This window comes from Phaseolus vulgaris, chromosome 1, assembly GCF_000499845.2.
Source record: "Phaseolus vulgaris cultivar G19833 chromosome 1, P. vulgaris v2.0, whole genome shotgun sequence".
In the NCBI taxonomy this organism is placed as follows: domain Eukaryota; kingdom Viridiplantae; phylum Streptophyta; class Magnoliopsida; order Fabales; family Fabaceae; genus Phaseolus; species Phaseolus vulgaris.
In genome coordinates this window covers 1044077-1069507 of record NC_023759.2, presented here as the reverse complement: position 1 = coordinate 1069507, position 25431 = coordinate 1044077, and the positions used below count along the sequence as shown (strand labels likewise).

The following is a 25431-nucleotide window of genomic DNA, read 5'->3' as shown; positions in this document are numbered from 1 at the left end:
GAGACAGTAGAAGAAAGAAACGGGCACAGGGTAAAAAAAGTTGTAATTTGCATTTCGAAATTCCAAATAAAATTTGAATTTGGTTAGCGTATTTATATACTTCCAAATCCGTTTTGCATAATTTCCCGCCACCCATTTGATTCCACCGGAGAGGTTGCGATGGAAGCTTCGAGTTCTTCCTACAAGGTACTCTTAGGGTTTCACTTTGATTTTCTCCACACTTAATTGTTTCTTCACTAATCACTTCTTCTCCTTGTTATTTAACTCGCGCTATTGATTATTTGCAGATTATACTGGGTTCGTCTTCCGTCGCACGCCGCAAGATATTGTCCGAAATGGGATTCCTATTCACATTAATGGTTCGTTCATGTTTGTTTCATCGTGCTTTCAGGTTTAGCTCTAATCTTCTGTGTGTGTTTCGTGTAGACTGCGGATATCGATGAAAAGAGCATCCGAAAGGAAACTCCGGAAGAGTTGGTTATGGCTCTCGCCGAAGCCAAGGTCTGTGTGAGATTGGATTGTGCTTGTATTGTGTTCCTGGTTCATCTTATTCTAAATAAATAACTGATTAGTTTTATTATTTTTTAAAATACCTATAAATATGAGTAATGAGTCTTTAAAAGTAACTGGAGTAAACCACCATTTTAGGCATGGAGCTAATAACACTATCGTATTAGTTCCCGAAACTAACAAAATTCTAAAGAACTCCTAGTTCAATTTTTTAATAACACAATTTGTCAATCGTATTAGTTCAATTTTTTTTTTAAAAACGACATAAATGATAATATTAACATATGTTTAGGATCAAAATGATGGTAACTGATTAAGATTAGAGACCTAGATGAAACAATTGGAAATTTCAGGGGTTATTGTGACATTATATGCTTTCTAGGACTTGATTGTCAAACTTCCAATTTAACTCTTAACTTTTATGATTTTAGTTAGATAAAATGAGTTAATTCTGTATTGAACTCTTTTGTGGATTCCGTTAAACTCAGGTAAATTCATGTGAACTCTTGAGCTAAGAAACGAGTCAATAAATTTGAAATTAAATGTAATTCTTGTTCCTATTAACCTTATAATGGCAGTGTTTTACTATGACTCAAATGGTTTGAAGAAATTAGATCATAGGTGTTTTCACTTTAGTAACTTATTTGTTATCATTAATTTATATATAATTTGGTAATTTTTGTAATTTGATCTTATTTAGTGCTAATGTACTATTACATTTTATTTTTTGACTTGCTATATTGCTTTCTTGTGAAGTTGAAATGTTGAATTATTGTTGCTTTAGTAGTATTTGTTAAGCCTGTATGTCATTAATAGATTATGTTAATATTATTTTTTTTATCACACAACCTCTTAAAAGTTTACAAGTCAATTCCATGAGTCGATTTTACAGAATCTTTAGGACTGCAAGTAAATCTTCTCAAATGTGTCAACCTTGTTCTTGGATCGAGATGGTGGCCTCTGATTTTTCTTGAGAGTAGAGACACCTTAGAAATATATGCTAGAACTGCTTTCTGTTGTGAATTGTTTTGGTGCCTGTTCTTTGTGGAAGATTGTGTTTTAAGATCAATTCTTCTCTGATTATGAATGTGAATTATATGTATCAGGCCAATGCCATTATATCCAAACTTCAATCTACCAGTAATCAAGAGAGGGTTGATGAACCAACTATTTTAATTACAGCAGACACAGTATGTTGCCTTCCCAGTAGTTAAGTCTTGGTGGTTGTTAGGTTCTATGTCACCTGGGCCATTTATTAATTGAGGATATACAGTTTGTTAAGGATGAAGCGTACTCCAGTTTGTAGATTACAGATCCAGCTTCTCTGATCATTCTTAGGAAGAAATGACAATATACAAAACTTGCCCATTTCCATAAATACAGACCAAATGCTGTCATAGTGAAATTGCCATAAAAACTTCAGTTTTATCTTCTTCCTTCCTGTTTTCAGTTCTTATCCCCACTGTCGGGAACTACCAAAATTCTTGATAGTCTCGTTAAGCTACTATTTTTCTAACATTTTAACAAATATTTGAATGTTAAAATTGAATACAAAAGTGGAGGTTTTATGCTCTTTATTGTTAATATTTGGATTCTGATTCCATGTGCTTCTATTTTGGCTAAGATGTGTTTGTATTATTGACTACTACACTTATAAAATAAATTAAGAGCAATACCTAATAGGAGTAAGTCATTGGTATCATGTTGCTCATAGTTTTTGACAATAATGTCAGTGGTTTCTATATTTTCAAAGAAATCATTTCATGGTTTTGGTTTGTCATCCTCTGTTTGAAGGTCTTACCTGGTTAGGTCATATAATTAATAGTGCTACTGTTCTCTTATAGTTGTGCAGCTGATACTCAGGTGCTTATTTTAGTTGCTCTCAATCTTTTCCTTAGGCAGAAGCCATCTTGCAAAGGCTCCCTGTTGATGATTACTTAAAGGATGCGGAGCCAACATTATTAATTACCTCCGACCAAGTATTCGTCATATTCTTCTCAATATTTCTTTTATGGTTTACCATTGTACATCTTCAAAATATTACCATTCATAAGAAACATGGTTAAGAAAAAAGTTGAAGGTAAATTCCATAAAAAATCAGTAATGCTATTGGTGCTTCCTTCCAAACACTCCTTCTCTCCCATGCTTCTTGTAGATGTTAATAAGGAAGTTTTTCTTTTTGGTTAATGGGCTGTTATTGGCTAGTGTTTAATGTTAATTAATAATCTAAAATATGTCCAGTGTCCAAACAAATTGATTCCTTGTTTTAAGAAAGCCTAAATGACTTCTTAATGCCAAATTGGCAAGTTTGTGCTTGCTACCTCAAATAAATGGCCTTACGGTGACAAGACTAGTTTGTAGCAGAAATTGTCAGATTTATTTTCTTCTGAGTCGAAGTTTACTATTGTCTTACATTCATTGTCAAATGTGATTTGGAGGTGGTGGTGTACGAAGGTGTGATTAGGGAAAAACCAACTAGCAAAGAAGAGGCTCGGCAATTCTTGAAAGGTCTGCTTAATGATATTTTCCTATTGTATTTCAACTAATAAATAGTTTTCTCTCTCACCTCCTTTGTGATTATGAACTTCTAATCACCAATATATTCATATTTAATGGATTTTTGTACAATTTTAGATTATTCTGGAAAGTGTGCTGCAACCGTGGGATCTGTATTAGTTACTAACATCAAAACAGGATTTAGAAAAGGAGATTCAGATCGTGTGGAGGTATTGTTCTTCCCTACCTTTGCTCTCCTTGGTGATTATTATTTAGTCTGTCTCCTGTTTTGTCTGACCGAAGTACAAATTTAATCCCCTTGCCAATGTGATACCAATACATGTCCAACAAACGATTGGGGAATTCTTACTCCATGATCTTTACTCTCAACTATGCTAATTATTAGGTACAGAGGTTCCCCACTCTTATAAAATATCAAAAGTGGTTGTAACCTTTCCTATTTGTATGTAAAATATTCATTTCAAAATAACTAGCTCTTAATGATTATTTGTTAGGATACACATCTGCCTTGTATTACCTACATTACCTTAATTGAATCTAAGAGGAGCTTTGCACTCCACTTTTTTCATTTTTTTGGGGATAAAACTTGCAAAGGATTGGCTACCATGACAAGTTATTAGTAGTGAAGCATGAAAATATGGTATCACTTGCTAGTCCTTTGCAAAACCTGAGAAAGTTTGAGTTATAATTGGTGCAAAAAATTGACAACTAGTTTATGAAGCCTGGGTGGCAACAATATCAATTATCAACAATTTTCAAGTATTGTTGCATGCTAGATTACAATCCAATTGATACCATTATTACCCTATGTGACATTTTGTTTTCCTGGCTCCCACTATTTGTTTCCATTATAATATTTCTGCTTAATGATTTTAACAATTACATACCAATCAAATTGAAAGAATATGCTTCCTTCTGATTTTTGTTTTCATGACACTTTCAAAACTTGTATTATTATTCTTGATTATTCTGAACTTTTATCAATACCAGTGAGAGGAACCCATTTATTTTAAGCTTGGACCTGAACCTTCATTTTTTGTTTCTTGGCACAGTGATGTTCATGGCCACATGAGTGTGCACTCTACTGTTTATTGTGTAAAATGGTTTTGTCTTGTGATGTTTTACAGATATATTTCAATGAAATACCCGATGAAATCATTGAGAAGCTGGTATGTATTGTTTCTTGTAACTTGTTTTTTTATGAATGTTTCTTATACAGACAGTGCTTCTGTGCGGAGCTATATTATGATGCTGAGTAGCTAATATGCTTTTAATCCTTTTTCTTGTTTAGGTTGACGAGGGAATTACTCTTAATGTTGCTGGTGGGCTGATAATAGAGCATCCTTCAATATTGCCATTTGTCAAGGAAGTGGTTGGTTGACTCCTCTTTCATACTTAGGAATGTCAGTGCATCTTAATAATAGCTATAGATAGGGGGAATCATCCTCTGTAGATTTTGTTTGAAAATTACTGAAATTGGCAGATTTTTAAAGATTCTTCACAATAAAGTTTGCTTAGTAAGCACGACTTACCCATGAATGTAATTTTTTTTAAAAAATCTACCCATTTTGGTAATATTCAATCAAAATGCGCACCAATTTCGTAAAGGATGGTCTGGTCTATTAGTTAAGTTTAGCTGTTATATTTCAGTATGAAGTTGCAGTATTCCATTATTCAACCGTTCAGAACTATTCTTTTATTGTTATTAAAAGAGAATTTGAAATTTACTTAAGTTTCGCTGGTTAGAGATTTGTGTTTGGACTTGAGCAAAAGCCAGAAACCGATTTAGAAATCTGTAGATCATATCTAGTTCTGCTTAGAATTTTCTTACTGCTCAAACTAAAGCAAAACTGCGACAATGACAACAACGAAAACTTTTCCCACTAGCTAGGATTGAATGCACGGATGAATTTGCATGCTGATTATCCTCAAATCTTGGTGGAAACTTCCACGTTTACCTAAATTTACATTTTAAGTTAATTAGTATATTTGTACTACTGCTGATGACATGCAAAAGTCTAATGCTGGTGATGTGGCTAGCTGGTTTCCTGTTGGGACTAGAGTGCTGGCATTTTCTTTTCTAGTTCCTATCGACAGTAAATGATTATATATTTGCAGGTAGGAACAACCGACAGTGTGATGGGACTCCCCAAAAGTCTGACGGAAAAACTGCTGAAGGAGGCTCTGTAGCTTGTCCTACCGTTCCACCTTGTAAGACTGCCAGGGGCTAAGTGATGGCTTAATCTGCGAATCTTAACCTTTGCTCGTAACATTTTTCTAAACTCAGTGCTGTCTTTTCTGGTGTTAGTTATGTGTAGGCTGGGATGGACTGTGTGACAGCTATGTCTGAACCTTTTTTTGGGTAATCCAAGTTAATCGATTGGCCCATATTTTACCAGCAACACATGTCTGTATTAAGACTCTGCATGGTTTTATTAGAATAAGAATCGCATGGTGACATTAAATTTATTGACATTCTATTCTAATACATGAAAATTTCATTATGAAATTATGGGTGACATCTGCTGTAATAATTTTCTTTCTGGACACTTTTGGCTGCGAAGTTGTGAGCCGCTTATGTCATGGACTGTGAAAATGCAAAGCTTGATTTAATTATAGAAAATTCAAGAATAAGTTATGTATTCAAAGATCCACTGACGGTATGTAAATAACCCAAATCTTTGATTTTGGGCTCTATATGTTAATCACTATCCCTTTTTAATCATTTTACATAGTTTTCGTAGTCATTTGAACTATGAAGGTTTTGCCAACATTGCCGCCAGTTGTTCGGCTTTTCCCTGGACTGACTTGTAAAGCATGGCCTGTTCGTTGTCAGGAATCCTCCGTAAGTTAATGATGTCACCTGCATTTGATTTCCTGCACTCACATTTATTTTCAGTCTCTATCAAATGATAAAAGTTTCGTTATTATCATTGTTTATCTGATGTGAATGTGTGTCTATATATATTCTGAAATTTTGGTCTTGTATTTTTTTAGTGTTTTTAATTTCTAGATTTTAGAAAATTCACAATTTTAATATAATTTTCAATTTTGCACGTTTATTTTTTATTCTGCTTCTATTGAATCCTAATTCTAATATTTATGTAAGTCCTGACTAGATGTCATTCAATTAATAATATACATAAGCACGAGGGTGAATTGAAATGTAAATTTCTTAAAGTCTGAAGGTTAAAATAATTGAAAAGTAGAAAAAAGTAAGTAGTATATTAGAAATTGAAGGGGACAAACTTATAATTCAATTATTTTTTCATAATTTTTTTGAGTAGTTAAGATAAATCTATTGATGAGTTTTGTGAACCTAAACGAATGTGCCAATACCATTTTTCAGTCCAAAATGACATCCCCAGAAAAAAAAAATGTGGTGCATACATTAATTGAATAATACCTGTTGAAAATGACATGAATGACGTAACGAGGATAACTTGTCCTCCCATGGATTGAAAAATCCAATTCGTCCTTTGAATCAACAATTTATTTTCTCATTTATCAAACATTTCTGCTGGTCAGGGTTTAACGCCCTCCCATCATCCCATCAATGCTTTCAATTTCAAACTCTGGATTTTGAATTGTATTTTCTTTCTTATATTTTTCCACTTTTGTTTTTTTTAGAAATTTTTTATGTGGACACCCTTCCATTTTCCTACCTAATATTACGTATTTGGTTCATCTTTAATTATTTTATATTTTAAAATAAAAATGTCATATCATTAATTTTGAGTGTGTATTCAAAAACCATTTTTAATAGCAAAGTTATCAGGGTTGGTTCAGTGGAGTTCCTATGACATAATAATCAGTTTGTCTCTGACTGGTCGTTAATTATCATGCAAATTTTTTGACGACTGATTTAAAATATCAGGGCTTTGAATTCATGAGTTCCCATGACATACTAATCACTTTGTCTCTGACTCTGTCATTGATTAGCCTACCTATTTTTTATTTATTTCATTACTTGTGGTGACAAATAGAAGAACTGAAAAGTAAATAAATAAATAAATGAGAGTGTTTAGTCAATCAGTAGAGTAAAATTAGAAATAGAGTAAGAAAATGTTTTAATAGTTATGTAAATTAATTTGATAAAATATAAATAATATTGACAGTAATATCCTTGTCAGTGACATAGAATTTGAAACTTTTTGTTTTAAGCTATTAAATGGATTGTTTAGTTTATTATTGAATTGAAGTAATTGATTATACAATTGTGATAATCAACTAATTTAGAATATTTTTTTTTTACATGTTAAGCTATAGTAGAAACTGATACGACAGATATACAAATTGAAAATATATAATCTTTTAAAATGTAAGATACGAGGATATATATCTATATATTATATAATTATAAGTTATATAAATTGAAAATATATATAATCTTTAAGATGTAAGACATAAAGATATATATCTATATATTATATAATTATGAATTATATAAATTAATAATAAAGATTTATGTTCAACAGTATATTTTAATTTTTTAAGTAAAAAGATATTTCTCATGTTTAGTTAAAAAAAATGTTTTCCTTATTTTTTTTAATCATAATAAAAATTTATTCAATAATTTTGAATTTTTAAAAAATTAATTTATTTTTTATTTTTAAAATTGTGTTAAAAATGTGTTATTGAAGTGGACACTTCATCATCTACAAGTATTGTGTCTGATACGTGTGTTCGACACTATACGTGTGTTCGACACTGACACATTATCTAAGAAACGTATCCGAGTCTCATATATGTTAAGTTTTATAGATGTTGATTGCATATAATTAATTAAATCATAAGATTTAGGTTTGTGAATGAATGAAATTATGATTTGTGATAATTAAGGAAAGTTATAATATGCACGTTGAAGCATGAATAGAATAGATGTGGGAGATAGAATAATAATGTATGAAGGTTTTTTGTGTTATTAAAGGTGAGAGAAAAGAAGAGAGATGATTCGCGTTGGCGTGAGGAGGTTGCAGGAGTTGCAGAGGTGCACATTGGTTGGTCTCTCCTTGCGTTGATGATTAGGTAAGAGTCCCAGTCCCAGGTGTTGGTGCTCAGTGTACGGAGCACTGAAATAACCGTTTTCCCAACGCAGAGAACATAACATAACATAACAACGTAACCCTCTTTGGACTCATCACACTATCCATATTCCATATATATTACAAACACAACAAACCAATTCCAAAACCAACGTTCCTTCTCCTTCCTTCAATCGCATCGCCTCCACATTCACATTCCGATGACCACCGGAGGAGGAGGAGGAGGAGGCGGCTCCGCCGTCGGAGTCCAGATCCACCACCAGACCCGAATGGCGCTCCCCGATTTCCTCCAGAGCGTCAATCTCAAGTACGTCAAATTAGGTTACCACTATTTGATCTCCAACCTCTTAACGCTTTTTCTAGTTCCTTTGATCCTCGTCACGCTAATCCAGGTCTCCCAAACCACCGACCTCCACCACCTCTGGCTCCACCTCCAGTACAACCTCCTCACCATCCTCACCTGCTCCGCCGTCCTCGTTTTTGGCCTCACGCTTTACGCCGTCACGCGCCCACGCGCCGTCTACCTCCTGGACTCCGCCTGCTTCCGCCCCGCCGAGCACCTCAAAGCCCCCTTCCGGAGTTTCATGGACCATTCCCGCCTCACGGGAGACTTCGAGGAGTCGTCCCTGGATTTCCAGCGCAAGATCCTGGAACGGTCTGGTCTCGGGGAGGAGACCTACGTCCCCGAGGCCATGCACTCTATTCCGCCGCAGCCGTCGATGGCTGCGGCCAGAGCGGAGGCGGAACAAGTCATGTTTGGTGCCTTGGATAATCTCTTCCACAACACTAGCCTTAAGCCTAAGGATATTGGTATTCTTATTGTGAATTGTAGCTTGTTTAACCCTACGCCCTCGCTCTCTGCCATGATTGTTAATAAGTACAAATTGAGAGGGAACATTAGGAGCTTTAATTTGGGAGGGATGGGGTGCAGTGCTGGGGTTATTGCGGTCGATCTTGCCAAGGACCTTTTGCAGGTTCATAGGAATACTTATGCCGTGGTTGTTAGCACTGAGAACATTACTCAGAATTGGTACTTTGGGAACAAGAAATCCATGCTCATTCCCAATTGCCTCTTCCGGGTCGGCTGTTCCGCGTTGCTGCTGTCGAACAAGCCGGCCGATCGGAGGCGGGCCAAGTACCGGCTTGTGCATGTTGTGAGGACTCATCGCGGTGCCGATGACAAGGCGTTCCGGTGCGTTTACCAGGAACAGGATGATGCTGGCAAGACTGGTGTTTCTTTGTCAAAGGATTTGATGGCGATTGCTGGTGGAGCATTGAAAACCAACATCACCACACTTGGTCCTTTGGTGCTACCAATCAGTGAACAGCTTCTGTTTTTCGTGACTTTGCTGATGAAGAAGTTGTTCAAGGCTGATGTGAAGCCTTACATACCGGATTTCAAGCTTGCTTTTGATCATTTTTGCATACATGCTGGAGGCAGGGCTGTGATTGATGAGCTGGAGAAGAACCTACAGCTGCGTTCTGAGCATGTGGAGGCTTCTAGGATGACCCTGCACCGGTTTGGGAACACTTCCTCTAGCTCCATTTGGTATGAATTGGCTTACATTGAAGCCAAAGGGAGGATGAAGAAGGGCAACAGGGTTTGGCAAATTGCATTTGGAAGTGGTTTCAAATGTAACAGTGCTGTTTGGCAGGCACTGGGAAATATTAAGCCTTCTCCTAATGGACCATGGGAAGACTGCATTGATAAGTATCCTGTGGAAATTGTCACATAGTTCAGTTCAGTTCAGTCACATACTCTGGTTGTTACAATTGAATTCAGGGTACCCTTCATTACTTTCCAGATCCACTCTCTATCTATGTTGTAGATTTCATAGTGTGTTTCACTGCCTCTTTTGTGTTTGATGATTATGGATTTCCATTTGGTCAAATTCATGTATCTGGAGTAATTATGCCATGGGGAATACCTGATTTTTTTTATTCCTGTTGGTGCTCTTTTCACACACACACATATATTTAATTTCTTAGCCTTCAAACATCGTGTTTCTCGCTGGGTATAATCTGCATTGCAGCGAAATCTTCTGAAAGAAGCTCATACCTGGTTTCTTGAAGGGTTTTCCCATCCTGAAAATGTGCAGCAATTCTGGTAATTTCTTGCTCATTTCCTTAGAATTTTCTGGCCTTACTCGTTATTGCACTTTCCCATACAATTTGCTGGAACATTTTGGCCAAATCAATTATGTTTGCCACTCCAAAGATTGAAGTGCTTAAATATCTTATTTAAATCATAGTGGCAGTATAGTTCCATGTTAAACAAGTCTCCATTATATAAGAGTATTTCTTTTGTAAACTGAAAGAAATGCTTGATCATTGATCAATTTGTTTGATGAAGTAGATTAAAAAATTCAAAGTTGGTCTCTATCTATATAGTTTATTCAAACTTTTAATTAGTTTTTAGCACCCAAATGAAGCATCCACTGCCCCAAAAACTATAGAAACTAGCATTTGGCATACCAATGGAATATTGAGTGAAAAGCAGAGTCATTGGAAATGAGGATGAGATTTACGTTGAGATGTGACAAGGACGTGGTGATCCTCGTTTGAGGATACGTTGCAGAGACCTTGGTGCATGTCATTTAAAAGTAGTTACAACTCGCATTTCTAGTTATCCTCTGATTACGCGTTAAGCTACTGTGACTACATTTCACGTGAACTCTGTACCTGAAAGCAATGTAAACACACATCCCAATCACATTTAACAAAGACAAAAACTTAAATGTAACGTTTCTTTCTTTTTCGATCGTGTTGAGAGGGTTCTTTCTTTTTTCATCTTCGTACCTTCTTCCACCACCCCCATAACTTATTTATTTCTAAAAATACTCTTACGTGAAATAGTTAAATTTATGAAGTTTTCCTTATGAAGGTGAGTGGGATAAGTGCGTGAAGAGCTTGGTGTTATGAAGGTTAGTGGGATAAGTGCGTGAAGAACTTGGTGAAAGTCAGTGTGGTGGTTGCTTTCGTCATGAGTTTCAAGATAATTCGTTGTGGTTGGTTCATGATTGGTTAAAGATGCAAGTTTATGGTTTGTTTTTTGGTTAAAGATGCAAGTTTATGGTTTGTTTTTTGGTTTCTGATCTAGGTTCTAGTTTTATATTATATTCAGAATTGTGTAATTCGAATTGTTAAAAAAAAAAAACATTCTGAATGAGAGAATTTGGAAGTCATTTCCAAATTTAGAAACTGATGAATTTTGTAATATTGAATGTATTTTATATTTATTAAAAATTCGGAATTTCAGAATTCAAAAGCTTTTTCAAGATCTGAAATATTTTTTTAAATCCATAATGTGTTTGTTAAAAAATACTCAAAATTCAATTCAAGTTGGTTTAGAAATAAATATATATAATAGAAAGGAAATTTGAAATTAAATTATATAAAAAAATATTAAAATAATAATATTAAAAATTGTAATATAATTATATAAAAATTGGATTGTCGATGTATATTATCATATGCTCAAAGCTCAATTTTTTTCACTTGCCACAACCATGAATAGAAAAATATTGAAACATACTTCAAATTAATTTCTTTAAACATATTCTTTATTTTGGCTTTTATTGGTTTCTATTAAATTGTATCCATAACAAAAAAAAAAATCATAAGTATGTTCCTAATACTCATACGATGGTAAATGTTTACACAAAGATAAAAGTTGTACCTATATTATATATCTTCTTTTTATATTTTTCTATCATGTCATATTATCTACCACATATTTCTTTCTCTAACTCTTTGTTTGATAGAGAAAAAAAATATGCAGAAGAAAATTAGAGTGAAATAGACAAAACAACAAGTTGTTAAAATATTGATTGTTTATTAAAAGAAATGAAGTGTTTAATAAAATTAGTGAGATTCACACACAACAGTAGAAGTGAGGTTCAGAAGGTAAAAGCAAGAGTTAGGTGTAATAAAAGCCACATTTTTCCTATTTCTTTTCCTTCTCTTGCTATCTCTGTTCTACCAAAGAGAGTGTACCTTTCTTCTTATCTCTAGCATACCAAATTGTACGTGTAGAATAATAGCATGGGGTTGGTGGTCCATGCAACATTTTCCTTTCTTACTTTCTTACAACTTTCACTCCCCACAACCACCCAAAAAACACAACCCAAAAACACGTTTCACTGAAGGACATTTTTTTCTTACGTTTAATTTCCTCCTACTGCTAAAATGTACCAAATCTTAGGAGACCTTCCCTATCATTCACCAGAGATAACTTGAGACATACTAGTTATGATATGACACAAGAAACTAATGAAAAACTTCTCTTTTGTTTTTATATACATTACATGAAAATTCAAATAAATATTATTAAGAAGTCTAACTCAACTTTTTAAAAACCAACTTATAAAGTAACGTTTACATTTACTTATATATACTTTGAGATGTTTTTATCTCTAGTCGAAGTAAAATATCTGATAAATATCACAATTCACAATTTTTCTACTTATAACATGTCAGGTTTGAGCTTCAGTAGAATTGTAGCTAGACTAAAACCTGCAGCTCCAGTTTTAAAAACAATAATCAACTCCTTCAACTATAAATTCAACAGAAGTTGCTAATAAGTTGGCATTTATTATCATCAATAGCAACACAATTGCAAAGGGGCCATAAATAGTTATACTAATTTGGCTTACATTTTCCACAAACCAAAAGAAGATAATGAATTAATTAATAAGGAAGAACTACAGGGTGCATAGAGGAGGGACTAGTCTAAGGAGCCAATTCACACAAAAACCTCCAAGAACTTGCCAGTGGAGGATTCCCACTTTGAAGGGATGGAATCAGATGAATAATCCATGAACCACACTATAATGTCAAATACCTTACAACTTGAAACTCTGAAATCAACTTGTGAAGAAGGGGAAATGAAAACTGCTAGAGAAGAAACTTCATCTGAAAGACAATTGGATTTCTTCAATGGATCTTCCCTTTGTCTCAGGGACCCAAATGGTAACAAATCCTACAGTCAAGGCACATACTAATGCATATATGGTGAAGGTACCTGACAAGAACAAAGGTAGCTTCTGGTTAACATATGACAAAAATATTCACAGGAAAATATAGGCAAGGCAATGCATACAAACCTCCAGAACTCCAATCCAAGAGCATATTAGCTGTCAATGTAACAAGCCAAGAAAATAACCAGTTGGCAAGTGTTGCAACACTCCCTGCTAAGCCTTTGATGTTTATTGGAAGAATCTGTGATATGATATATTGAACAAATTAACTATGACAGTGACTTCAAATGCAACCAACAAAGCACACCACTGATTTCATTTCAACAATTTGTGTTACAAGCAAATGCAATCATGCAATTCTCCATTTCAGATGTATAATGTTGATCACAAGAAGAAATTGAATAGTCAAAACAGTTACATCCATACAAGATTTTTTTCAAAAAATGTTAGTTTATGGTCATGGAATCATAGTTGCAGCATATTCCTATACTTGGGAAATAAAAGCCTAAAATGTAAAACCACAAAAATGTACCTCAGACATTATAATCCATGGCATAGCTCCCATTCCCAGAGAGAATGCAATAACCATGGCCTGAAAGAATTGGAAGTTTAATAGTCAGATAACAAGCAGTCAAAAACATTATTTGAATAATGAATTGAGATGTATTCACATACCACAACTCCAACCACTGACAAGGTGCTCAATATCCCATACATGGAAGAAGTTTCTGATATACTAGCCTGGGAGAAAATTTCAGAAAAAAATACAAAGAACAAGTGGAAAATTGTTAGCAATGGTATAGGTAGATGCGTACATGCATTTAATAAAACAGTTCATGATGTGTAGCTAGCAACAAAATAAAAATATTATTACCTTTACATAGAATGAGATTGCAACAACCAAGAGACTAAAAGTCATTGCAGTTGCAGAGACCTGCATTGCAATGGAAGATTTGACCATTCTTATTCTAATCCTCCAACCAAATAGTCACAAAGTAAACATGATAGAAAAGTTCAGACTCACAATAAGGAGAAGCCGGCGACCGGATTTGTCTGCCAACCACAAAGTTAAACTGGTGGCAAGAACCTGGGAGACATTTAAATATTTATCAGGTAATGAATTGAGAATATTGGACAGAAAAAAGGATATTAAAAATTTCATCTCAGCTGAACCTGAACAGCACCAACTCCCAATGTTGCTGCATCACTTGAACTAATTCCTGTTAATGTGTGTTGAAATGATGAGAATAAAGGATAATTTTATATATAATAGCATGAGAATATTCCAAGAAATAATCTGGAGAAACAAGTTTTTTGTCATAACCCCAACCCATACAATTTCATTATCATACAACTGTAGGCTTCATTAACTACTTTTCAGAAGTTTGAATTCTCTCCAACAATTCTAATTCATGGTTTTGGACAGAAATGAGTGTTATTGAAAGTTATACAAACATGAGATACAAACTCTGGCCAAAAGGTTTTGGACAGAAAATCAGAACTAATTCTTTCTATTTGGTGTAGATACAAAATGGACATTTGCGAAAGAAATAAGCAGATAAAAGAAAAATAGAGCAAATTATGTGCTTATTGCTTCTGCAAGTGTCCATAACACCAAAGAGAGAGAATTAGCTGATTTTTCCCACCACTCCTGGTATAGTACTTCAGAGTATTATAGGAAATCAGCATAGCATACCAGCATTTCGAAAGATGGTACTCGAATAAAAAAGAACACCATTAATTCCAGACATCTGTTGTAAAATAAGCAGTCCAATTCCAATCTACAAGATGAGTTAGTACAAAATGGTTAGATTCTAATGGTCAATGTTAATTTGATATACAACCGAACTCCATAAGGAAGATGAATTTTTTGAAATACCATTAAAGGAAGCCAATATCTTCTTTGTTTGAGATCTGCAAATCGAACTGTACTTCTTCTGCTGGAAGAAGCAACAGACCTCTGAATAGCATGACTCCAAATAAAATGTCAATTTTATGATACATTAAATGGTAATAAAAATATAGGAAATATGAGGGTCAGACATTGGAATAAAAATGATGAATTCTTATTACCTTAATTTCATTCACTTCAGCAGAAATATCAGTATCAAAGCCTCGGAGTACTTGCAAGGAAGTTTCAAATTCTTCTGTCATTCCCATTTTTGCCTATATTCAGTAAAGCAACTTTCCTTTGAGAAACTATCAACACAAATTTGATGACTAAGGGAGGAAAAAAATGCATGAATTGAACTAAACTAATATTTAAAAGTGATTCGAGAGAACTGAACTAAATTGTATAGTGGTTTAAATGAACTGAATTGTATCATTGTTTGAGTGAAGTAAACAAAATCGAATTACTCTAAATTGTTTTTTAATTGCTTGAAATGTCTGAATTATTACCAATGGACATTCTATTTTAAAGTATATTTTCCCATCTCATAAGTTATAGTTCCAATTTAGTTCAAGTAGTTTTTTTTTTTATAAAGCTTCCATGTTAGGCATCACTATACAACTTGACATTTCAGCTATACTGACACCTCAGATAACAACAATCATCTGTCATCACTCGAAAAAAATATATAACAATACATTTTCTTAAACAGTTCAGTTTTTCATACAAATTAATTCAGTTCAGTATAAATTTGGTTCAATTCAAATATTTTTCAACAACCGTAACAATGACATTTAAGAATACTGATTTGCAAAGCTTACCAGCCATCTAGGAGATTCGGGAACGAAAAATAGGCCAGGTATCAACAGTGCACATGGTAAAATTCCTGCAAGAGTAAGAACATAGAGAAGCTTAGTTTGAATTTCCTACAGAACAAACAAGTCAGCAGTATGTAGTAAATTAGGCTTAAATAATATGTCTTTTCCCTTAATGGAAGGTCAACAGATGCAGTTCTTTATTCTTCAGTTGATCTGAAACAGTGAATGGCCTTTAAACCTTCCCAACACTCCAAGCTTAGAATAAATATAAGAGATGTTCCGATTGTGATATAGTCAAACCTGAGTTGAGTTCTCTTAGAATTTGGGTTTAAGATGTAATTCAACTTCACAAAACTGTCTTCTATGATGAGATTTACTCAAAATTTATTATAAGGACTACATTGATCATATCTCTAGTCAATTTGGGATCTCAAACACTCCCCTCACACACAGCATGGGCAAATGCATATGGCCCAGAACCAAAACCCACTCAAGCCTAGTAATAGACATCTAGAGCATAGAAAAATATGGGTTGGCACAATCATAGTTATAGGATACAATCTGAAACCAACTTAAAATTTGAGTTGAGGATCTAATTCAAGTTCACAAAATCTCCAAATTTAGTTTTTTTATTTGAGAACAAGAACCATAAATTCATTTGAAGGCAGAGGGTAATTTCCAACTCTGCCAAGTCTCAAGAGGGTATTACCTAAAATTGCAAGGAATCTCCATTCAACAAAAATCCCCAGCAGATATGCCAGCATAATTCCAATGGTTACAGCGAGCTATCCAGAAAAGAAACAATAAAGATCACTAATCTAAGAAACTTCAACTATCTAGCACTATATCACATCAACCAACCTGGTTAACTGAAACCAAACCACCCCTCAAGTTTGGAGGTGAAATCTCAGCTATATATACCGGCACCTGTGAATTTGAAGTTTGAACACCTCAATAATTGTGCATACATAACTTAATCCCACATTAGCATAATGAAAAACACTTTACAATTACCGTGTAAGATATTATCCCTACACCAAACCCCTCCAACAATCTTCCCATGTAAAGAAAAGAAGAATCCTGAAAAATGAAGAACATGTCAACAAGGCAAGCTCAAGCTGAAGCTCAAGACCAATTTATTTACTGAATAATTGGGTGTTTGGATTCACATTGAATCATCTACACTCACATTAAATACAACCAATGTGATTCTAGGTAAATAAAATATGACATCATCAAATGATTCAAGCTTACATTTGCAAAAGAGATAGCCAGCCAACCAATGATATTCGGAATGGATGCAATCATCAAAGACTGCAATTTCAGACAAGAAATTGAAATTAAAGGAAAAGCTCAAACTTTCACAGGAAAAAAGAGAAAAATAAGTAAAAGGGTACCCCTTTACGCCCTATATACTCCGCAATCTGACCACTAGCTATTGCTCCAACCATGGCACCGACATTGGACAAAGAACCAAACAAAGAAAACTGCCCAACAAACACAGTGAAGTTGTGAAACACAGAAAACAAGGAACCATAACCAAACAAATCAACACATGCTCATTCTCAAGTTCTCATTCATGCATACCTCAGAGAGTGAGAGGCCTAGATCACTGATGATAGCAGCTTGGGTAGGTGAGGTGTAACCAGCCTGTCAGAAAATGATCAAGATCATGTTTTGTGAGATACCCTTTTGCTTATGCCATTGATTTTGCAAGAAAAAAGAGATTCTTACAGTGAAACCAAACTGAATTGGACCCAAAGCAACGATCAGAACACAAGCAATGACTGAGATGGAGGAATCACGAATGGCCTGTGTGGAACCAAACAAACTGGATTGTCTCCCACTCATACGATACCAACTTCCTGTGTGAAGAAATGGCTTCTTCAGATCCCTTCCCTCTTCATTTTCCTCCCTCAAACTCATTTTTTTTCTCTCTTCTTTCTTTGTTTCTGCTGTTACTTCTTAATGTCAACACCCTCTTTCTTCAATCCAACACACATCTACATAAGAGGAAAAGTATGTATGACACGACACCACATCTTATGTTATAATCAAACACTCGTAACAGATAGATATTTCAGGAAACAAACACAATGTTTTCATGGCAGAAAAATACTATGTTTATGTTATTCAACGTGCTTTTCAAAAATGGTTTTAACTTTCTTCTTTTGTATTTTCAAAACTACTAATTTCTTTCTTTTTATTTAACATTTTCTATTTAAAATAACAAGAAAACATTTTAATTTTAAATTTATATAATTTGGCTTCCATTTACCAGATTCACTCGTAAATTTATAACTTTTAAAAGAAAAATCACAATAGAAAACATTATTAACATTTAAAAAAAATATTACCTCCTAAAATATTATTCATTGAAAATATTGCTAAGAATATATTATAGTATACTTTTCTAAACACATTTTTTATTGTTATTATTTGCTAAAATTTATTTAAATGCAAAGTTGTGTTAATCTCATGTTTTTTTAATGAGAAATATTCATCATTTTATATTTGTTTAATTGTATTTTTTTAAGTAAGTCTCCGTTGTTTCTTTTACTTTTCATTAAACATTAATTAATTAATAGAAAGTATCTTTAATATATGATAAAAAAATTGGAAAAAACATGTTAGAAAATTTGATAATATATAATATTACTTATTTTGTTATCGATCTTTTAATAGTTAAATCTCACTTCATTTATCAATGTTTATCCATTTTCTAGATAAATGGAGACACGTCATGTGCACACATATATATCCTCAATGGTTTCTAAGAAATAGTCAAATTGCATAACTTTTTTAGTACACTAACCTCAAATTAATGGTTAAAATATTCTTAAAATATATGTTAATTATTATTATTAATATGTAATTTTCAATATTATGTTTTTTACCCTTTTTTGACAATACACTTACTTAAGATACTTAAGAATTTTATCCTTCATAATAAATATCCCCATAAATAGGAAAATTGGTCATTAGATTTTATTGAGGTTTGCAATATTAATAAAAAGATGTTTTTAGTCCTTTTTATTCATTTAAAAAAAATTGATTTTAGTCTCTATATTTTCAATTTAATAAACTAGTTGTTACACTTTAATAAAAAGATATTAATATCTCTCTTCTAACTTTAAAGATGAAAAATATTACTTAATGCTAAATTTTGAGTTATTGATTTTAAATATTTTAATAAATGAATTGATTCATCAATTAAACTAAAAAGGGACTAAATTTTTTTAATCCTTGATAAAATGTTAAAGAAAATAAGACTAAATTAATTTTTTATTTAAATTGTTCTGTTTAATCACTGAAAGGTTAAAAAATCAATTTAACCATTAAAATCAAGTGAGTATTGCCCTTTTTCCTCTAATTAAAGGAAAATTCTAAATTGACAATCTCCATGAGAGTGTGTCTAATATGAATTGAAAAGAAAAAGAAAAATATGGATCCAACCATGAAAATTAAAGAAAAAATGTTTTTTAATGATACAAAATAAAAATAAGGGATAAAAGTGTAGTTTTAACTAAAGTAATTGTATTTAATATTTTGAGGATATAAAAAATTAATTAAAAACTTAAACACTCCTTCTATTTTTTATTGTTTGATCATTTTTTTTCTTATATGGTAATGGATATCATTTTCATTTATTTGGCCAAACATTTTAACTCAAAGTTTCAATTATGCTGAATATCTCCTTCACCTCTTCTTTCTTTTGAATTTGTCCATCTTAGGTGGCTTCTGGGAAAGAGACAAAGTTCTCATCAAACACAAAAGTTAAACAAACAAACATGTCCTTATCAGGGACTGGTTAATATGTGAGAATTTTTTTTATAAAAGTTTACAAAAAAAGACATAACAAATGCAATTTTATTTATTTCAAACATTAGTTAGTGACAATAAAATAAAACCCTACCTTATAATAATTGATGCATACTTTGTCTATGTTTTTGTCACGGATATTGGTTGAATAAATTTTTGTACATGCATGTGATATTAATTGTGGCGACTATCTAATATAAATTCTCTCCATAATTTTTCTTTATTGAGAAATATATAATCAAATTTATTTATTTATACTTATTAATTACTTTTAATAAAATCCCTTTAAATTAAATATAAGAATGTCAATATGAATTTCAACATATGTACACAGACATTGACATGGACATTAATATGATACGGATACATAGACACGTATAATCTTTAACATGTAAGACACGGGGACACAGATCTATATATTATACAATATGAATTATATAAATTGACAATAAGGATTTATGTACACAAGTTTTATTTTATTTTTAACAGAAAGATGTCTTTCATGACTGGTTCAAAATGATTTGTTCCTTATTTTTGTAATCATCATAAAAAATTATACAATAAGTTTGAGTTTGAAGAAAATTGGTGAATTTCTCATTTTTAAAATTGTGTTAAATCCGTGCTAAAATTCTTAGAAATCCAACAAATATTTTTTTGAATTAAACATTTTACTAATACATGTCGTACGAGTACGTCACACAATTTAAGAGGTGTGTCCGAAACCTCATAGGTTTCAACCCAATAGATGAAGCTTTTAGTTAAAAATATTAAACACTTATTAATTAAGTCAAAATCAACTCAATTATTTTTTCTAATAAATAACATCACATCAACCTCGTGTGATCTCATATTTATTTGGTATTAATTTTGATTGGTTTAGACAAATGAAGATGTGATCCAAATCCCAATTATTGTTAATGCTCTTGGTGGCTTATACCTAATCCATGTGTTGCTATTGTTTATTTGGAAAAACCCTCGTTTTCGCTTTACTTTTATTATTATATATTGTTTTGGATTTGGATTTGGATCTTTGAAGATTGAGATTTGTTTATTGTTAAGTCACTCACAAAACCAATAACATTATAATAAATAAATTAAGGTTATCAACCATAAAAAGTCGTATACCTTATTAAAAAGGTTGGAGTAGTTATTATTTCAATTTTGCATTGTTTAACAAAAGATATAATTTCATGGTGAGAAAGAGTTACTATGTGACTTTATAATTTTCAAGAAAAAAGAAATTATAATAGTGGTTAGATAAAAAATATAATAGATAATTGGTATTGTTAGCAAGATTAAAAAGAGAAAAAAAAGGATAAATAAGATTAGGGTTAACAAACTGGTTTAGTTATATATACATGTTTTACTCTTCCGGTATTTTTAATATAATCTCGCATCGCTTAGGAGTCGAGGTCAAAGACAGTTTATATACATTTTTTTCCTCCAACCCACCGATGTGTCTTTTAAGAACAAAACCGTGACAGAACACTAACATCCAAACACAGACAATATCTCAAATACGAGATGCGGTGATTGAACTTAATGATATTATCTCTCAATATGTTGATAACAAAAATGTGTCTATTAAACAACAAAATCAGGTTGTACTTTTCTCCTAATTCAAAAAAAACAAAAATGGAATAAACTTGGTACCACAAAGTACCATTCTTTCAATGTTGGTATGCTACTACAACACTTGAGTGTTGCAATTAAGGTCTTTATTTCTTTTAAAAAAGAATCGATTTTTAATATAAAAAGTGTGGTTGAATTTAATTTGTTTTAAATACCAATTTTAATAATTTTTAAACTATTTTATTCGACAAAACAATCAAACACTTTGACAAAATCATCTGACAAACTTCGTAACTTTATCTTTATGTACATCTATGTATTGGTCAAAGAAAAAAAATGATGGGTATGCACCCTAAACATAAATTTTAAATGCTATATTTTTTATGTCAACACCATTAGAGTGTGATCTTTCTATACATCTTGTGCTAACATTTCTTTCCTTCCACACCTTGTCTTAATCAATTAACATAATACAGTTAAGGCATTAATTTACTGATTATGTTATTTTGCAAGTAACATGAATCATGTGCCAAAAAGGTTGAAATAATTATATAATGTAGATTACTTTTTCCTTAAAACTATCATTGACTTAACCTACACATATTTCATATTGGCATGTTGGTGAAACCAAATCTATATATCTCATTCTGCAAAGACCTTTTGGGCTTGGGGTGCCTCTGATGGTGCCTCTGATGGTGCTTCTGATGGTGCCTCTGATGGTTCCTCTGATGCTTCCTCTTCTGGGTCCTCTGATGGTTCTTCTGCTGGTTCCTCTGATAGTTTCCCTGATAGTTTCCCTGATAGTGCCTCTGATAGTGCCTCTGATGGTGCATCTGCTGGTGCTTGAGATGTGAATCTTTTTGGTGCAAATTGTAGTTCTCCAAAAATATTATTGTCTTCCTCATCATAATCAGGAAAACTTTGTACTGCATCAGTGGATGGACTTTCTTGGTTCCCCACACTACTGCTTTGTGATAACAGCAACAATCATAATCAACTTTTGAGTAGTTTTATACTTTAATCTTGTAAAAATATTCCAACATCAAATTACTTTTGTTTTAGAAATATTTCAAATCACATTTCAATATCATAGTTTTCTTATAAAACTAATAGCCATATCAACATGGTTTTCAAAAGATAAATCTAATGACAGTATCATTAATTTGATGTTGATTGGTAGAGAAAAAAAATAAACTAGTTTTTTTCAGATTCCACATAGCATTTCTACATTTTAACTTTTGTACAATAATAACCTTATAAGAGTTAGTCTCTAATAAGTAAGGAATTAGTGATGTTTTGTTTAGTCTCTAATAAGCTAAAAAACCAGAAAAAACCAGTGCAATTTGCTTAAAAAGGTCATCACAAGTTTCCCAAAACTTATTGAGTCAAACACTAATCTATGAGTAATGTAATTTTCCTGACAAATAAGAAGTGATATAATGTTGATCATTTGGACTAGATATCTGATAGAAAGACATAGTTTTGGATTATGCTAAAAGAAGTTTGGAGAAATAGATTTATAAATGTTATTGACAAAACAAATGATTAGGCATAGAAAGTTGATGGTTTGTGTAAAATGTAAAAAGAGATAAGAATGAGAGACATGTTCTTACCCAGCATGTTGAACCCAATCAGTTAAAGATCCTCCACCAAAGGCTTCCTTAGCAGCCCTTTCAGCAGAACCATCAGCTACAGCTTTCTCAGCTCCAAATATTGTTTCATCAGAGAAACCTGCTTTGCTTGCTTCACTTTTTGCTTGCTCTATTACACTCTCCCATGGATTATCATCACACAAAACTGAATGCAATGCCACACTCAACACCAATGCAAATACCAAACTTGATGATATCTTTGCCATTTCCTTTTGCCAATTCCTCAGAAGCAATTCAACAAACACCTTCACTACATAGTAATTATAGCCTCAAGGCAGCAACTTTTAAGTGAAACCTTTATTTATTTGGTTAAAACCAGGTCCTTGTATAGTGCAAAATCATCGGTTATAATTGACTTAATGTGGGTCATAAAAGGGCTTTGTTGGGTTGAAATGGAGTTCACACAAGTGTAAACTATTCAACCCTCTCATGCAAATTTGTTATATTTGGTCAATTTTATGTGTTTTGTCTTTTCAACTATAAATGGTTGGTGCCTTACTCTTTCTTCATAGTTTCCTACAATATTGTTACAATTTTTTTAAAGGGTTGAGGTTGAGTAAGAATATTAGCAATTTTTTTTTCTTCTTCTTTTGGTTGGTTATAAGGAAAACTGTAATTTCAAAATCTTTAAAAGTTCAGAATCTCTTTTTAAGAATTTATGGATTTTATTAAAAAAAATTCTTTTCCAAAATGTATTATTTGTATTCTGAAATTGCTTTTCCAAAATAAGATTTTGGTTTTTTAATTCTATTATGAAATCTTATTTTCGAAATACAAAAAATTATTCTGAATTTGTTTTTTCTGAAATGTATTTTTTAAATCTAGATTTTCAATTACATAATGAAAGGCAATTTTGAAAATTAAAAAATTGATTGGATGCAGCTCAAAAAATCACGGGGTGCAGAAAGTAAGGGCCTAAAAGTTATTCAATACCATCTTCTTGTTTTTCGTAGTTTTGTTTTGGTTTTTCTATAATAATGCACACATAAAATATTAACTACAAAAACCAAAACATTTTTTTATAAAATAGAGGTTAAATATTTTTAACTCAAATTTGAACCACTTTTCCCTTTTTCAAAACCAATAAAAATTACTCTAAATTTGATTTTAGCATTTACAAAACACAATTTTACCATATTCAGTAATAAAGTTTTCTTTTCATTTTTATTAGTCACTACCATTTTTTTATTGTTACCACTGTGAAAACCCTATTATTACCACTTGCTTCTTTTTTTAGTAATTTGTTTTACTCATTAAAGAAATTAAAATATTTAAATTTTAAATAGATTATTTGAAAATAAATAATACATTTTCGTTATTTTTTTCAGTAATTTTTGGACTTTTTCTATTTTTTCTGAAAATTAAAAGTTATGTAATTTACTCTTCTAACTAATATTTTGATGGTTTTTATGTGTTTAAATAACAATAACTTAGTATTCTCTTGTGTTTGTTATATTTCACATCTAATTTTATTTTACTATCATACAATCATCATATTATTCTTATTTCCATTATTCTCATAATATTCTCCTCCATGTCTGAATCACTCTCATGCTTTTGTGGTCACACCTTATTTCTTTTAAATTATGTGTTTTTTTATGGTTTATTATAAGAATATTTTAACATTTAAAATAATTGTATATTTAACATTTAAATAAATTAAAACATATTAAAATTCAGAACTAGAAATAAATACGCAAGTAATTATTATTATTATTATTATTATTATTTTCATTTTCCAAAGTCTGTGTTGATCATGTTTGACCAGGGGATCACACTTTGACCTGTGGGACCCTCCATGTTCCTTTTTTCTCTGTATCTTTCAGAGACTTAACTATTTTTTCTCTAGAAGCACTTTTATTCCCAGTCAATGTGGACCCTCCTCCTTTTTCTCATGATTATAGAGTCACTTTTTAATTCCACCCATCACATTGGTTAACAAATTTAAGAAAATAAATGTTATCCAAACCCAATCTTAAAGTTAAGAAAAAACTATAGAATGTAATAAATGATATTTTATTTTTTTTAAGAATATGATCTAAAAATATTAAAAATGATTATTTTTATACTTATATCAATAATAAAAAGAAAAAACAACACATGTGAACAATTTTTATGGATTAGGCTTGAGTTCATATTTTCTTCCGAGAGTTATTAAATAAAAACTAATTTTAAAGATTAAAAATAATTAATTGTTATATAGATTAAATTAAATAATATTTAAAAAATTAAAAAATTATTAATTTTTAAATTAATTTTTATTATTAATAAATATTTTTTAAATTGATATTTAATCAGTTATCAAGGTTTTTATTATTAATTTAAAAATTATTTATCAATGATAAAAATTAATAATTTTTTTAATTTTTAAGTATATAATTTAATTAATATAATCATTACTTGTTATTTTTTTCTCTAAAATTTCATACTTTCTTTATAAGTCTTCCACACTCAAGTAAACGTCAACAAAAAAATTTTAGCAAGAAAGAAATTTTTTGACCAAGACATGTTTTTCTTCATGTGTAAATTGGTGGTGCTTAGTGAGTTTCTGTCAAAATCTTCATTTCTTGGTCAAAAAATAGGATATGGTCAACGATTCAGTAATGCTTCAGAAACTACCCTTTA

General features: G+C 31.8%; 4 protein-coding genes across 7 annotated transcripts; 2 read left to right on the top strand and 2 right to left on the bottom strand.

Moving 5' to 3' along the window:
• LOC137816412 (uncharacterized) lies at positions 1-5536 on the top strand. 4 transcript variants are annotated; one of them, XM_068619533.1, is made up of 10 exons: positions 9-186; positions 288-359; positions 427-501; positions 1617-1700; positions 2409-2489; positions 2949-3018; positions 3145-3236; positions 4155-4196; positions 4319-4399; positions 5146-5536. In XM_068619533.1, exons 1-10 carry the CDS (start codon positions 160-162, stop codon positions 5215-5217), a joined length of 696 nt encoding a protein of 231 aa, XP_068475634.1. In that variant the 5' UTR covers positions 9-159; the 3' UTR covers positions 5218-5536. The 4 variants fall into 4 exon arrangements, with proteins under 4 accessions (XP_068475636.1, XP_068475634.1, XP_068475635.1 ...); XM_068619535.1 differs by lacking the exon at positions 1617-1700 and having other exon boundaries at positions 1-186; XM_068619534.1 differs by lacking the exon at positions 2409-2489.
• Positions 5537-7842: 2306 nt separating this feature from the next.
• LOC137816411 (3-ketoacyl-CoA synthase 4) lies at positions 7843-10013 on the top strand. Its single transcript, XM_068619532.1, has one exon. The coding sequence runs from the start codon at positions 8273-8275 to the stop codon at positions 9806-9808; it is 1536 nt and encodes a 511-aa protein (XP_068475633.1). The 5' UTR covers positions 7843-8272; the 3' UTR covers positions 9809-10013.
• Positions 10014-12645: 2632 nt separating this feature from the next.
• LOC137816410 (sugar transporter ERD6-like 6) lies at positions 12646-17928 on the bottom strand. The gene is made up of 18 exons (XM_068619531.1): positions 17495-17928; positions 17348-17410; positions 17158-17247; positions 17015-17074; positions 16775-16840; positions 16622-16687; positions 16470-16545; positions 15764-15828; positions 15125-15217; positions 14931-15011; positions 14748-14832; positions 14225-14271; positions 14076-14138; positions 13926-13985; positions 13727-13792; positions 13584-13643; positions 13178-13292; positions 12646-13095 (listed from the first exon to the last, which is right to left on the bottom strand). Exons 1-18 carry the CDS (start codon positions 17684-17686, stop codon positions 12983-12985), a joined length of 1461 nt encoding a protein of 486 aa, XP_068475632.1. The 5' UTR covers positions 17687-17928; the 3' UTR covers positions 12646-12982.
• Positions 17929-21630: 3702 nt separating this feature from the next.
• Positions 21631-23290, bottom strand: LOC137816409 (uncharacterized). Its single transcript, XM_068619530.1, has 2 exons — positions 22768-23290; positions 21631-22118 (listed from the first exon to the last, which is right to left on the bottom strand). The coding sequence occupies exons 1-2, from the start codon at positions 23010-23012 to the stop codon at positions 21797-21799; spliced, it is 567 nt and encodes a 188-aa protein (XP_068475631.1). The 5' UTR covers positions 23013-23290; the 3' UTR covers positions 21631-21796.
• Positions 23291-25431: the final 2141 nt, after the last annotated feature.

Excerpts from the sequence above, each read along its gene's own strand:
- LOC137816412 (XM_068619533.1), top strand. The coding sequence starts at position 160 with ATGGAAGCTTCGAGTTCTTCCTACAAG. Across the intron at positions 360-426 it reads GATTCCTATTCACATTAATG|ACTGCGGATATCGATGAAAA; the intron begins GTTCGTTCATGT and ends TGTTTCGTGTAG. Across the intron at positions 4,400-5,145 it reads TGCCATTTGTCAAGGAAGTG|GTAGGAACAACCGACAGTGT; the intron begins GTTGGTTGACTC and ends ATATATTTGCAG.
- LOC137816411 (XM_068619532.1), top strand. The coding sequence starts at position 8,273 with ATGACCACCGGAGGAGGAGGAGGAGGAGGCGGCTCCGCCGTCGGAGTC.
- LOC137816410 (XM_068619531.1), bottom strand. The coding sequence starts at position 17,686 with ATGAGTTTGAGGGAGGAAAATGAAGAGGGAAGGGATCTGAAGAAGCCA. Across the intron at positions 17,411-17,494 it reads CAATTCAGTTTGGTTTCACT|GCTGGTTACACCTCACCTAC; the intron begins GTAAGAATCTCT and ends ATTTTCTGACAG. Across the intron at positions 13,644-13,726 it reads TGTCAGTGGTTGGAGTTGTG|GCCATGGTTATTGCATTCTC; the intron begins GTATGTGAATAC and ends CAATTCTTTCAG.
- LOC137816409 (XM_068619530.1), bottom strand. The coding sequence starts at position 23,012 with ATGGCAAAGATATCATCAAGTTTGGTATTTGCATTGGTGTTGAGTGTG. Across the intron at positions 22,119-22,767 it reads GATTGGGTTCAACATGCTGG|TAGTGTGGGGAACCAAGAAA; the intron begins GTAAGAACATGT and ends ATCACAAAGCAG.